The 15969-nt window shown below is 42.3% G+C and overlaps 1 protein-coding gene across 1 annotated transcript in view; it reads left to right on the forward strand.

The window, feature by feature from the left end:
* Window positions 1-574: 574 nt before the first annotated feature.
* Window positions 575-15969, forward strand: part of IL11 (interleukin 11) — a 153956-nt gene continuing 138561 nt past the window's right edge. Inside the window, exons 1-4 of the mRNA XM_075327262.1 lie at window positions 575-727; window positions 1337-1554; window positions 4612-4663; window positions 15327-15432. Of these exons, the coding sequence (XP_075183377.1) occupies window positions 575-727; window positions 1337-1554; window positions 4612-4663; window positions 15327-15432 (529 nt within the window). The remainder of the gene's footprint in view (window positions 728-1336; window positions 1555-4611; window positions 4664-15326; window positions 15433-15969) is intronic.

The raw sequence follows: 15969 nt of genomic DNA on the forward strand, positions 1-15969 counted from the left end.
TCTTTCCTACTGTCTCTCCTTCTCCTCTGCCTCCCGCAGAACTCCTTCCTTCTCCCTCCACTTCCACTTCGTCTCTCTAACTGCTTACTCCTGACCTTCCTTGTCTACTCTTTACTCGACTGGCTCCTCCCACCCACCCAGTTGCTAAGCTACCACCCTGTGGGAGCAGGGATGGGTCTTACGGCCCCTCCCAGCATGCAGCATAGGAGGGTTGCTGCCACTGTCCCTGGTCCCTGTGTGTACCTCACAAAGGGTGTAGTGCAGATTTGCCTGTGGACAAGTAATTGAGTTCACTCCTTTCCTTACCCAGGATGGGACATCACACCGCTGGATGGGGTGCAATGTTCCTGTGGCGACAGAAGCGTCAGGGGCGCCACACAGGGCCTTTAATCAAATCAAGGTCAAGAACAAATATCCACTGCCATTTATACCAGAATTATTTGACCAACTTCGAGGTTCCAGGTTTTTCTCCAAGCTTGACCTCCATGGTGCATACAATCTGGTCCAGATACGGTCAGGTGATGAATGGAAGATGGCCTTCAACACCCGTGATAACCACTATGAGTATTGAGTAATGCCATTCGGGTTCAGCAATGCTGCTGTGGTCTTTCAGGAATTCGTCAATGACATACTCCAAGATCTGCTCTACACATATGTGGTGGTATACCTGGACGACATTCTTGTATTTTCACTGCACCTGCCTACACACAGGAGTAATGTTCCTCAGGTGCGTCAGAGGTTAAGGGAGAGCCATCTATACGGTATGCCAAATACAAGTATTGTCTCTCTGAGCAGTCCTCTCTGCCTTTCTTAAGCTACATTATCTCAGATACAGGTCTGAGGATGGATCCGGACAGGTTGTCAGTGGTACTGAAGTGGTCTCGTCTTGGCGGTCTGAAAGCAATTCAGCCATTTCCCGGCTTTGCCAATTATTATAGGCAATTCATCCCATGGTTCTCGTTCCTGGTCCTTCCCATCTCACCCGCAGAGGGCCGAATCTGAAAGAGTGGACCACAGAATCAGAAGATGTCTTTATTTCCCTCAAGCAGGCCTTCTCTTTGGCCCTGTAGCTGCATAGACCGGACACTATCAAGCAGTTTATCCTAGACGTGGATGCTTTATCCTCTAGTGCTCCTCAGGCAAATGTCAGCTATGGGTAAGACTGTAACTTACAGATTTTTTTTCCAGGACCTTCTCGCCAGGTGTACGAAACTATTCAATTGGTGACCGAGAGTTGCTGGTGATTTAATTGGCCTTGGAGGAGTGGCGATACCTTCTGGAGTGAGCAGTGCATACAGTCATCTTTACCGATCTTAAGAACCTGACCTATCTCTAGTTGGCTCAAAGGTTAAACCCACGCCAAGCCTGGTGGTCGCTGTTCTTCGCTTGCTTCGACTTCGTACTGTATTTCCGCCAAGCTGAGAAGAACATCAAGGCCAATGCACTGTCACAGTCATTTCTGTCAGCCAATCAGGAGGAGGAGCCTCAGCACATTCTGAAGCCTTTCAGTATGGCGACAGTGGCTCCTGTAGACGTGTCTCAGGCAGACAGGAAGTGAGTTCTTCAGTGGGGTTATTCTCCAGGCTGGCCAGCTGGGCAGAAGAAATGATTGCAGCTGATCTTGCGGCTTTATTGATGGAAAACACTGCAACAAGATGTCCTGGAGTTTCTTTCAGCCTATCCATCAGGTGCCGGCAACAAGACCCCGAAGAGGATTCCTCCTCGGCCACTGCCACCTGTACCGGTGACATCTGCCCCTTGGCAGCATATTGGGAGGGACTTTATCACCAACCTGATGAAGTCCTCCGGTTGCACCACCATCTGGGAGGTTGTACACAGATTTTCTAAAATGGCCCAAGCTGCGTCACTAACCGGATTGCCCTCTGCGCCAATGCTCGCTGAGCACTTCATCCAGCATATTTTCCAGCTGCACAGTCAACCGCTCTACATTGTGTGTGACATAAGTGTCCAGTGTACATCTCAATTCTGAAGTGCCACCTGCAAGCTGCTGGATATCACTCTCGACTTCTCAACGGCCTACCATCCGCAGTCCAAAGACTAAGTGGAACAGATAAATCAGATCTTGATTAATTTCTTGCGGCACTTTGTCAACAAGCATTTTAGTGACTGGGTCAAGTTCCTTACTTGGGCAGAATTATTGTATAGCAATCACATGAGTGAATCCTCTACCCAATCTCAGTTTCACATAGTGTATGGATGTATCAAGATATTCTCCAACAACTCCTCCCTGAAGCATTCCTCCATCTGTATGAGGAGGCATGTGGACAAGTGATGTCTAGACCCTCCTTCATTACGACCCAGAGACAAAGTATGACTCTCTTCCAGATACATTTGCCTCAAGGTGCCTTGCTACAAGTTGGGTCCCCGCTTTATTGGTCCTTACAAGGTGCCCCTGCGGATTGAGGTGTCCTACAAGTTGAAGCTCCAGCCCTCCCTACAAATCCCCAACTTCCATGTGTCCCTCCTCAAACCTGTCATGCTGAGCCATTATTACAGGGATCCAGGTACCTTGCCTCCTCCGGTCAGTGATGAAGACACCTTTGATGCAAAAGCCATCTTTGCTGTAAAAGAGGTGTGAGGTAAAACCTATGACTTGGTGGACAGGAAAGGGTTTGGTCCTAAGGAAAGGTAATGGGAGCCAAGGGAGATTAATGCCCCTCTTTTCCTTAAGAGATTCCTGCAAAAGAGGGGTGTAGGTGTGCCGCCTCTGTGTCAGCAGCCGAGCTGTTCGGATCCAGGTTTTCAGTGGCTCGAGGGTTTCTGGACCAGGGGGTCGTGCGGCCACTCAAATGATGGGGTATTTACAAGGGATAGAAAAGGAAAAGAGTTCCAGCGCCAGGAATGAGAAAATTAAAAATCCATTTTATTGTGCCAATGCATATTAAAATTCCAGCAGGTACAGCATATCAGTCGGATGACAGCAGAACAACGCATTTCGACGCCTCAGGTCTTAATCATGAACATGATTAAGACCTGAGGCGTCAAAACGCGTTGTTCTGCTGCCATCCGACTGATATGCTGTACCTGCTGGAATTTTAATATGCATTGGCACAATAAAATGGATTTTTAATTTTCTCATTCCTGGCGCTGGAACTCTTTTCCTTTTCTATTATTGATTGACTGCCAAGTCAAATCCGTGCGCAGGATTTGGAACACACCAGCAAGGCAGTATGGTGAGCTGGATTACCCCTTCTCCCTCTGCCATTTACAAGGGATGTTAGAGTTCGTAACGCCACCCGTGGTGCGCAGTAACTGGGGTGAATACCGCCGCTGCCATTGGGGAGTACCTGGGGTGATGACTGGGGCATCCAGGTGTTGTAACCCTCCACGGGTAGGGGGGAATGCCCTAGGACTCGGTGTGTAGGGTAAGGCCGTGGGATGCAGGGGTCACTCTTGTACTCACTCAGTCCATTAAGCTGACACCGACAACCGGGTAAACCAAGTCTCTGAACACCGCTGCTGCTGAGGGGAGCTAGTTCGGGTCCCATCCCCAATTGTGCTGCCTGGTGATCCATGACCTGCCTCCTGGCACTAAGCTGCCATGGTACCTCCAGATGCCATGGTACCACAGATCCATGGGGGCTGCCCCATGTTTTAGTTTCTGTGAAGCACCTGAAGGGTTAATAAACTTCTTGGATGAGATTTTCAGCAGGTTGAGAGGTACAGTTAGAATGGTGTCACTTTTTTTTTTGTTTATAACATGGGCCCCTCAAAGTCACTTTAAATGTGATGTGGTCCCTAAAAATTTTATATTTTTTATAAATTTTGTTGGAAAAATTAGAAATTGCTTATAATCTTTTAACCCTTCTAACTTCTTAACAAAGAAATATGTTTCAAAACTTGTGCTGAGACATGTGGTAAATGTTGTTTATTACCTATTTTGTTTGACATAACTCTCTCATTTAAGAGCATTAGAAATTCAAAGTTTTAAAATTTCTAAATGTTCCCCTATTTTCTGATATTTTCACAAATAAACACAAAATATTGTCCTAAATTTACCACTAACATAAAGTACAATATGTTACGGAAAAACAATCTCAGAATCACTGGGAGCTGTTGAAGCTTTCTAGAGTTGTTACCTCATAAAGCGACACTGGTCAGCATTGAAAAAAATCTTCAGGTCAGAAAGATGAAAACAAGGCTCGGGGGTGGAATGATTAATAGGACCAAGGGACCAAGTCAGGGATCAAGCTGCACAGAAGAATAGTCAGAGAGGTGGGTCCCCAATGGCTTCTCTCCGCACACTGCCAGAGGTTGCCAGGTCTCTTACTCCATGTGTGTAGCCGCTGGGAACCCAAATGTCCGACTAGTCTACCATGCGTCTTGTTCCGGAGGCTATTAAACTATGTTTTTCTCTTAAGTCCTGCTGCGTTTCATAGTCAAACATACAGTACCTGGCTGAAATCTTACATGCTGTGTCTGATACCTGCTGCGCGTAGATCTGAAATGTGCAAGCTGTCAGGTTCGCTTTAAGAGCCAAAAAATATTTGTTCCATGTCTATAGAAAAACATCAAGGTAAATCTAATCTGTAAAGTTCTAATCAACAAGCTTTCCTAACATATATTTTTAATGTTCCTTATTAATCTTAGGTATGCAAATATTTGTCAGTTTACTAAGAGAAAGTATTACAATGACACTAAGGTAAAAATAATTTGTTTAGAGCCAGCCAGAGTTTTATGAGGCTACAATGAAATAAGTGGAAAATGGACAGTACAATGTAGTGTCAGTGACCTTATCAACCTTTCTTCCTGCTGCATCCTGCACCCACTCCTTTCAAACTTACATTTTAAAGAGAGTGAGTAAATTGCAGTAGAATGTGTCATAGTCTTTAATGCATGACGCCCATGCAAATTTAACTTTTAGAAGGAGGGGTTTGGGGATGAGGTATTTTTTTTCTCAATGGAAAAGATGTGAGTCAAGATGTGTCATCTTTTGAAGAAAAAAAAAACAACACATACACACATAGTGAGACTAGCTTTCTTCCATCAGTGGAGTATATAAAGCCCCAATTTGTAGTGGTGTGAGTTCAAATGCTGACACATATATCCACTTAAGTCAGTTACACTCACTCTCTCCCACTATCGGACACTGGTAATTTGAATTCTGGGATTATTTTGCTATTTTCTACCTCTGAGCTAAGGAGTAGGTGATTTAAAGTGGAACCCTGATAAAGGTGGGAAACAGTTTGTATAATCCAAGAAAGATATTTGGGAACAACAAAAACTGAAAAGGAAAATTACAGAACAGGGAAGATTTTACTAAAATAACTTATTGAAGCAGCACAAAATATGAAAAGTAAGTATATCTACTTTAAATGTATGATTGCTAAGTTCCTTTTGTGTATATTTTGCAACTATAGTTACTAACATAAATGCTGTAAATGTCAGGATTCCATGGTATGCCTTAGACCTGTTTTACACCTATGAGTGAACATTTTGAATACTTTGATTTAGGGCATCCTTATGAACTCTTTTGCTTGGTACCCAGAGACACCTCTTGAGAAATCACCTCAACAAAAACAAATTTAGAATCTTTATGGGCTCATAGTGCCACCTGCTGTCTAAAAATGAAATTCTTCTATGTATTTCTTTCAAGAAAGGAATTCAAAATGTATGTCTTAATAGCCTTAAAGAATTTGTTATATAAATTTGCACATAGAAAGTAAAAACAAAATGTAATTGAAAAATTACTTTTATACTGTGACAACAGCGTTGTATATTCATAAAATTTTTAATGCCACCAAATCAATTTAGAGGTCTTTAGAATTCAGAAACCAAAGAGTAAAAACATTAATCTATTACATCAGGTTCAAAATAACAGTGTCCATCTACTATAAGCTTCAACATTTTTCAACAGTCCAGCTGGTTTTGTAATTTACTATTATCACCCATATTCTATTAAAGAGAATAACTTTCATATATACATGTAGTCCATAAAATGTATTTAGAACACACAGTGAGTTATCAGGCACTTTCACTGGTAGTAGTTTTAATCCTGCTAATGTGTCCTCTTAGTAATATAATGTGTAGCATTAAATATTGTCATTTTTTTTGTGGCTGTTACTTTCTATTTGGTTAAAAAAAGACAACACTTTTTGGGCATCTCATAAAGTGGTAACAAACTAGCTGATATGGCAACATACTTTTTTGTGGGATTAAAGTTAAAATATCCCTGACAGGTGACAGATGTTGCCTAAACCATGATCACCATGTATCAGTCACTAGCTGAATGATTTCAGCCAGGCATGTTTGACTCTGAAACGCTGCGGAGTTTCAGTGGAAAACATTCCTTAAAAGCTACCGTACCTTTTCAGAGTCTAACATACAAGAAAGAAATTGTGCAGCCAGTGTCTGATGCATATTTTTCCTTGACTGGGCAGAGTTTATCAGCTTTCGGGTTCCCTTTAATTTGAGTAATGTTCAGTTATGTTACATTACTGTACTATGTTTTCATGAACAAATTGAAATTTGTGATAAATCACAAAACATTTCCACTTCTTGCAAAAAAGCCAACAGAATAAATTTGTCTGGTGGTCCGGATTCATTAAGAGGCACATGCCTTAATTAATCAGGTGTGTCTGCCCCACTATAAATCTTACTCCAGTCAATGGCTGGAGTAAGGTTACTGGAGTAAGGAATGCCACAACTCATCATAAATTAGATTAGCTGTGTTGTCATACCCCTGTTGCTCCCCATTATCACCACAGCTGCGTCCACTTTGGGGGAGCTGGGCAAAACTGGCATAATGCAAAAAGTAGTGCTTAGAAACAGATTCTGTAGTAATATTATATTATGCCTAAATTGTGAAGTTTTACGGTACATTTTATGTAATGATTACAAATCATATTTTGTAATACATTTCATTACGGGACTTGTCCTATTTTATAACCCAGAGCTGCATTCCCAATTCTGTTTACTGCTGCTGGAAACAGTCAGCAAAATTGTCAAGAGGTGAGTCCATATATTCTTAATGGAACTCTTAAAAGATGGTCATATCAGATTAGTGTACATTTTATAATTCATCATTACTGCTAATCACTCAGGGAGTAAAAGGGAATCTGACAGCAAAATTTCACCCTCCAAACTATTTATATGTTCATGTAGTTCTTTCAATACTTTTACATGGCTAGTCTGGTCCTCAATTATTAATAAATCAGTATTTGAATTGATAATTTATAGGGAAATAAGGCTGCAGAGCTACTACAGATCTTCCCCACTCAGTGCCACCTTCTCCTGCTTGACTTAAGCTCCTTTGCCTGAAGTCACACAACATAGAGGCTGTCAGAAGCAGCAAAACAGCCCCAGACCATCACATTGCCACCACCATATTTTACTGTTGGTTTTATGTTCCTTTTCTGAAATGCTGTGTTACTTCTACATCACATGTAATAGGACATACACCTTCCATATAGTTCAAGTTTTGTCTCATTAGTCCACAGAGTATTCTCCCAAAAGTGTTGGAGATCATCAAGATGTTTTCTGGTAAAACTGAGACAAGCCTTTATGTTCTTTTTGCTTAGCACTGGTTTTCCATGTGGAACTCTGCCATGCAGGCCACCTTTGCCCAGTCTCTTTCTTATGGTGAAGTCATAAACACTGACCTTAACTGAAACAAGTGAGGCCCGCAGTTCTTTGGATGTTGTTGTGAGGTCTTTTGTGACCTCTTTTATGAGTTGTTTCTGCGCTCTTTCGGTAATCTTGGTCTGCCGGACACTCCTGTAAAGGTTCACCACTGTTCCATGTTTTTGTCATTTGAGGAAAATGGTTCTCACTGTGTTTTGCTGGAGTCCCAAAGCTTTAGAAATTATTTTAAAACCTTTTTGCAGACTGATAGATCTCAATTTCTTTGTCTGTCTTTTGATCCTGAATATCTTTGGATTACGGCATAGCTAGCTTTTAAGAATCTGTTCGACTACTTCACTTTGTCATGCAGGTCTTATTTAAGTGATTTCTTGATTGAGAATGGGTGTGGCAGTAACCAGGCCCGGGTGTGGCTAGGAAAATTGAACTCCGCTTCCCAAAGATGTGATAGACCAGTTAATTTATATTTTAAGGAGGGAGGGGGGGGGTCATTTTTTCACACAGGGTCCTGTATGTTTGGATTTCTTTTTCCCTTAATAATAATAATGACCTTTATTTATATACTGCATTTTGTATTTACTTGTGTTGTCTTTGTCTAATATTTAAATTTGTTTGGTGATCTGAAACATTTAAGTGTGACAAACATGCCAAAGAATAAGAAATCAGGAAAAGGGCAAATACTTTTTTACACCACTGTACGTCCAAGGTCGTTTTTATCTCTTTAATGTGGGCTTGCAGGGCAACTCCACATTATTCCCTGCACTTGTCTACTGATCTGATCTAATCTCATTTGTGTGAGCTTTTTGTGTGTTTTTTCTTTTTTATACACTTTATTTAACTTTTGTTTTCATTTTTTATACTTAGTCCCACTGTGGGACATGAATATTTTTCACTTTCATCATTGGTCTAATGTACTGCTGTACTCCTGCCATACACTGGGGTCATCAGACGACCCCATGGTTCCATGGCAATGATTGGCAAATGCGATTATCATCACAGGAGTCTAATCCTACCAAAAGGGGGTCTTTTAACCCCAGTTAAACCACGTAGATACCGCTGTTGTGATTGACAGCAGTATATAAGGAGTTAATTGCCTCTAATCGATTCCAAAACTGGTCAGGGCCGATGCCCACAGGTGTCAGCTATCATTTCACCCATATGGTAGTGCTATTTACTTATCCCTCAGTGCTGCTTTTAATGGTGCTGAGGAATAAGGCCCCTGAATGATCGCCATTAAAAAGCGTATCAGCGATCGTAAAGTGCTTAAAGCAGCTCAAAGCCACTAAGGGGTACTTCTTACATAGCGAGATCACTAGTGAGATCGCTCATGAGTCACGGTTTTTGTGACGCAGTAGTGACCTCATTAGCAATCTCGCTCTGTGTGACACTGAGCAGCGATCTGGCCCCTGCTGTGAGATCGCTGCTCATTATACACACTGCTGGTTCATTTTTTTGATGTTGCTCTCCCGCTGTGAAGCACACATTGCTGTGTGTGACAGCGAGAGAGCAACGATCTGAATGTGCAGGGAGCAGGGAGCCTGCGTCTGGCAGCCTGCGGTAAGCTGTAACCAAGGTAAATATCGGGTAACCAAGGCAAGCCCTTTCTTGGTTACCCGATATTTATCTTGCTTACTAGCGTCCGCCACTCTCAGGCTGCTAGTGCCGGTACCTTGCTTCCTAAACACGTAGCTGGAGTACAGATCTGGTAAATAAGCACAGCGGATTGCTTATTAACCCGATGTGTACTCTGGCTAGGAGTGCAGGGAGCCAGCGCTAAGCGGTGTGCGCTGGTAACAAAGGTAAATATGGGGTAACCAAGAGCTTGGTTACCCGATATTTACCTTAGTTACCAAGTGCAGCGTTGCTTCCACGCGTCGCTGCTGGCTGGGGGCTGGTCACTGGTTGCTGGTGAGATCTGCCTGATTGACAGCTCACCAGCGACCATGTAGTGACGCACCAGCGATCCTGACCAGGTCATATCGCTGGTGGGATCGCTGGAGCGTCGCTAAAGTGTGACGGTACCCTAAGGCGGGGTTTGCACACTAAGACATCGCAGGCCGATGCTGCGATGCCGAGTGCGATAGTCCCCGCCCCCGTCGCAGCAGCGATATGTGGTGATAGCTGGCGTAGCGAAAGTTATCGCTACGCCAGCTTCACACACACACTCACCTGCCGTGCGACGTCCCTGTGGCCGGCGACCCGCCTCCTTGTTAAGGGGGCGGGTCGTGCGGCGTCACTGCGACGTCACAGGGCAGCCGGCCAATCAGAGCGGAGGGGCGGAGATGAGCAGGATGTAAACATCCTGCCCACCTCCTTCCTTCCGCATATCCTACGGAAGCCGCAGTGAGGCCGGTAGGAGACGTTCCTCGCTCCTGCGACTTCACACACAGCGATGTGTGCTGCCGCAGGAGCGAGGAACAACATCGGACCGTCGCGTCAGCGTAATCATGGATTACGCCGACGCTGCACCGATGATACGATTACGACGCTTTTGCGCTCGTTAATCGTATCATCCAGGCTTTACACACTGCGATGTCGCATGCGATGCCGGAAGTGCGTCATTTTCAATTTGACCCCACCTACATCGCACCTGCGATGTCGCAGTGTGCAAAGTGCCCCTAAGTCATTTTAAACAATTTTAAAGGGAATCTATCAGCAGGTATTTGCTACCTCATCGGAAAGCAGTATGATTGAATCCAACGATGTATCACTTAGATGACTGGGTGCAGCAGTTCAGACATAATCAAAGATTTTAGTTTTAGCAATGCAGCAGAGCTGAGTAATTATCAAAGGGGGGGCTTTGCCCCCCTGTACCTCCCCTACCTGGGGGTCTTACTCCCACACTCCCACTTCTATTATAAATAACTTCATGCCCACGTGGACTTAAAAATATAATGTTTATTCTAGCTGGAAACGTCGGACGGCATTTTGCCTACCTTGAAGGAGCCTATACACTGTAGCATCTACCATCAGTAACGCGGTATAAAAATAAAGAAATAAAACAATTTGAGCAGGGTCTCTGATACCAAGCACAGATAAAGCACATGGCTACAGGCTGCAGCCCCCAACCCTGCGCTTATCTTGGCTGTGTAATAAAAGAAGAGCAACCGCATGTGACTTTTTTTTTTCTCGAGTGCTGAATCCGAATCAAGCACCGGGAATCCAAGGCCTGGGCCCGACACACGGGCAACTTTGAAACCATGCAGATCTGGGCTTTTACAGTCTGGGTCCACCCATCACTAGTTATAGATACTTATATAATTCTAAACTAAAATATGTACAATAACATCCTGTGGAATGTATAACAAAAAATAAACAAGTGAAAATTGTAATTAGAAGCATAAGATGCATGTATATGTTTATAGAAGATTTATAATAATCTAATATATAAAGCTGAATGTGTGTGTGTATGTGTGTGTGTATGTCCAGGATTGGCATCCGCACCATCGCAGCTACAGCCACAAAATTTTGCACACTCACACGTCTGGACCCCGAGAGCGTCATAGGCTATGTGTCGAGGGGAAATTTTAACCCTGCTCTTTACAGTTATTCGCCAAAAAACCTGCCTCCATTAAAGCGAATGGAGCTGGAAGCCACAGCGCAGCCAGAACTTCAGAAGAATGCGCAGCCACACCCTTATATGGAATGTTGGCGTGTCACAATGCAGCCAGGGTAAGAAACAGACATAGACAGGGTAAGAGACAGACACAAAGAGACAGACAAAGAGACAGACTGACTGGGAAAGAGACAGACAGGGAAAGAGAGGGAAAGAGAGAGACAGGTAAAGAGACAGACACAGAGAAACAGACAGACAGGGAAAGAGAGGGAAAGAGACAGACAGGGTAAGAGACAGACAAAGACAGGTAAAGAGACAGACAAAGCGACAGACACAGGGAAAGAGACAGCGGGAAAGAGGGAAAGAGACAGATAGGGAAAGAGAGGGAAAGAGACAGACAGGGAAAGTGACAGAGATAGATAGACAGACAGGGAAAGAGATAGATAGACAGACAGGGAAAGAGACAGACAGACAAAGAGAGAGAGAGAGACAGAGAGATATATACAGAGGGGGAGACAGACAGAGAATGGGAGAGAAACAGAGAGACAGTTACTATCCCGGGCAGCGCCGGGTGCTATGTTGTGAGGCGAAATTTTAACCCCGCACGTTCCAATTTACCAATCAATTTTGCCCCTATTTACATAATGGGGAAAAAATGAAACGAAAAGTATTGGGGGCAAATTGACAGCTGCCAGATGTGAACAAGGGTGACTTAAAAAATGAGGCGATGGCGCCAAAGAGTATATACCGTACAGTTGCTAAGGTGGGGCCCTGACATGGGATACTCACCAGACTCGGGGACATGAACACACACACAAAATGCGCCACACACTACCACATGCTTGAACACATATACCACCATCAGAACACATCTCACCACACATACACCAACCTCGCCACATAATCGCCCTAGAACACACACAAGTCTGGTATTATCATTCAAAAATAAAAATCTGATTAATAAGCAGCCAAACTACAAAAACAACAAATGTACCACATAGGAAATACGGCAGCTGTCAGTCACATGACCTGTCTATATGTGTATGTGTGAGCTAATATATACTGTCAGGGGGAGGGCTTTTTGTTGCCTGGAGATTTATCAGGCTGCCAATAGCAACCAATCACAGCTTAGCTTCTATTTTGCTACAGTCAATTAATCTGAGCTCTGATTGGTTAATATAGGCAACATAAATTACATTTATATCTATTTGTTTTGTGGTTTTTGTGTGCAGAATACATTTTTATTAATACATTCTATTTTGTTAACAGCAGTTATTAACCCGGGCGAAGCCGGGTAGTACAGCTAGTATAATAAAAAAAAGATACAAAATGATAAGTATTAGTAGCAGTATTAGTTTACTGAGGTAGAACCACAGTGCTCGTTGACACCAATATTAATATCCTCATCATCAGCAAGTAGCATAAGTTAGTAACTCCACTGTGAGCAAGCTTTTGTCACCAAGTCATCCTCAGATATAGACTTTTGTCAGGTGATAATGTATCGATATAACACAGATTATATGTTACTCCCAAATGCATACTAAGGCACAGACTTATGTTTCCCTACTCTCCACTAGGAGAAGCTTTCCCCATTAGCCCTTCTGTAAGGGGCTGCTCATCCAGCAAACTCAGATTTCCTGATTTGCACCGATGAAGGGGCAAACACTCAAAAACATGTGTCTGCAGATTAAGGCTATGTGCCCACGCTGCGGAAAATGCGCGGATTTTGCCGCGGAAAAGCCGCGGATTTTCCAGAAATCTGCAGTACAGCTACTCCCCATCCATTTCTATGGCATTTGGGAAATGCTGTGCCCACGTTGCGGATTTTTCCGCAGCAGAAATCGTGCGGATTTTCGTGCGGAAAAATCTGCAGCATGTCAATTATTGTTGCGGATTTTCGTGCGGATTTTGCCTATTCAATTGAATTAAAAAAAAAACAAAACGCAAAATCCGCAACAAAATCCGCATCAAATCCACGTCAAATCCGCACAAAATCCACACCTATGAAAAGGTGCGGATTCTGGGGGAAAGCTGCGGATTTTGATGCAGAAAAATCCACAGATACAGAGTCCCGTGGGCACATAGCCTAAGTGTCTGGTTTGGAATCGTATCTTCCGTCATGTGTGGAAGCTTATTAAAGGGTTGATATTGACTTTTATGACCGCTACATCCATTTGGTGGCACTAGAGTTTGGGCTTTCTCTCTGAAGAAGCTATTTGCATATTTACATTCCCAAAGGCAGATTGCCTGGCTTGGAAATCTTCTTACGCCATCTTGGCAGTTTTACCTTTTACCAACATTAACATTTTTCAGCTGCATTTGTGATGTAGGTTTATAGAAGAATTATAAATTACTCTATAACATTATCTATTGAATAGATTATGTGTATTTTTGTTATTTTCTTTTATTCTGTAAAAGATTGTTCCCATTAAAAAGTTTTAAAAAAAAGGTTCTTCACTATGCAGACTTTAATTTTCTTTATACTGCAGAGTTCTGCTTAATTTTATATGACAGTAACTTAAAGACAACACAACTTTTCTGAAATATTTGTGATCCTCCCACCCTACCACCGGGATTTCACCTTCTCTGTAAACTTCTGTATAAAAGCATTTATTATACTAAGATATTAACTATCAGAGAGCTCAGTGTAAGGTCAGTCTCTTCTAAAAAGCAAAAGCATTTTGCTTATTGCAGCATATTTAGTAGCAGACTTACTGTCTCTACTACTGGAAGAACATGAAGTGTTCCAATAAGATTTGGTTTGGTTGGAAAAAGAATGGCCCATTCAATGGCACCTCCTTCTAAATGCCATTTTCCTTGCTCTTTACAGTCTTCTTTCCATAAAATATTTGACTTCATCCAGTCTCGCCTACTTGGAAAGCTTGAACATCATCAGTGTTTCCGAATTTTACTCTAGCCTTTCTCTGTCCTTTTTTTTCCCCTCTATTACATTGCTTTACCTCTTTTACGGCATGGAGGAATTGCTATGGAGACATAAAGATGTTCTCACATGGCAAGAATTTTTGTTGGACGTCTCAACTCAAATGCTAAACCCATTCACCGGTCAACCCCGCCTTACCTAATGATGTCCTCATGGGTCTGTTCTAATGGGTTTGTTGAATGACTGCCTGAAAAGCATGTCTCTGCCAGTTGAGCTGGCAGAAAAAAAAATATCTGCTTTATTCTTTATGTTAAAAACATAGGAATACATTTTTTTCTAACTATGCTTTAAGCATTTTTAAGGTTTTTAGCATTATCTATGTACAGTCTAAAGGACAGGATTACATGATATTTAAATAGGTCAGGTATATAAAAACATTGAAAGATTCACTGCCACAGTTTTAAAAGTATTTTGTCAGAAATTCAAAATACTCACACACTTAGGACTCCTGTAGACGTCCATGGATTACGGTCTGAACATAGAAGTCTAGCAGGCTGCTGAACTCAGGTCCTGGGTTGCGTGGTCTATGTTTAGACCATAATCCACAGATGTCTGCAAAAGCCAAAATATGCCGAAATTCTTGAAAGGTGGAGATAGGTGAATTTGTTTAAAATTAATTTAATTCGCCTTGAATTTTACAAAAAAAATAGCTGGGAAAATGGCATAAAAAATTAATACTCACCTTGCCATTAACGCTTCCAACTTATTTCTGCCTTCCCACCCATAATGTGTGTCACAATATCAGAGGCTCACTTGGAGCTGGATGCTCAGAGCAAAGAACGCTAAAGAGGATGTTGCACAACTGGGAAAGGCAGAAAGAATAGCCCGGAAACGGGGAGAATCAGCTCGCTTTCACAAAGGCGAAACACTTGAGTGGCAAATTGTGTATTCTGACAAATTTTTGCAATTTAATGAATTCGATTCCCTAAAGATTTGTTCATTACTAGGGGAAGGGAAAAACTGTAATAAACAGAAAGAATAACATATACAAAGGCTGCTTTAAAGCCCCAGCAAATGCAAGTTCATGCTAGTAAAATGTATTTTAATTCTAAATTCAAATTCACAAGCCATACATAGCAATAATATCTTGTTAAAGAGAATGTCACTAGATTTTTCTTACCTCATCTGAGAGCAACACAATCTACGGGCAAAGATATTGATTCCAGCATTGTATCACTTTTTGGCTACTTACTGTAGTTTTGATAAAACACTTTCTTTTATCAACAGATAGTGAATGAGAAGACCAGTAAACCTAAAGTTATCAATATTTATAAGCTCTGTCTATCCTCTCTGTGCCCACCACTGACTTTAGAGATTTCTACCTATGCACAGTGTAAGTTAAAAGCTGTCAATAACTGTTTTGGGCTGGGTTATATAGAGCTCAGCATTCAAAGGACTTGTAGTTTTTAACAGGTAAAACACTGATTATATCAAAACTTCAGTAAGCAGCCTAGTAAATGATAAATCATTGGAATCATTTTCCCTGTCCTTACATTATGTTGCTTCCATATGGCGCAACAAAAACCAGGTGACACTTTCAATGTTTAGCCCCTACTACACTGTACAATACATTGCAAATTAAAAGGAATATTTTGTGTGATTTGGACATGCTTAAATGGCCACCTATTTTGTACTCTGAAACATGGTTTGAAAAGCCAGATGGCTACAATGCACCTAGGATGACCAGTCTGAGACAGCTTCCCAGAAATTGCTCCCTTCCCTGCTCCTGTAGTCTGATAGGTCTCATTCTATACACACACATAGTGATAGACCAGTCAGTCTATGTTAGCGGAGCGGGGAGTAGTCATTAAAGAACTGCTTTGGACTAGTCATCTGGCAAGTATGGTGTTTGGTCACTTTTTCAAAGTAT

The sequence above is a fragment of the Anomaloglossus baeobatrachus genome, chromosome 11 (genome assembly GCF_048569485.1).
Source record: "Anomaloglossus baeobatrachus isolate aAnoBae1 chromosome 11, aAnoBae1.hap1, whole genome shotgun sequence".
NCBI lineage: Eukaryota > Metazoa > Chordata > Amphibia > Anura > Aromobatidae > Anomaloglossus > Anomaloglossus baeobatrachus.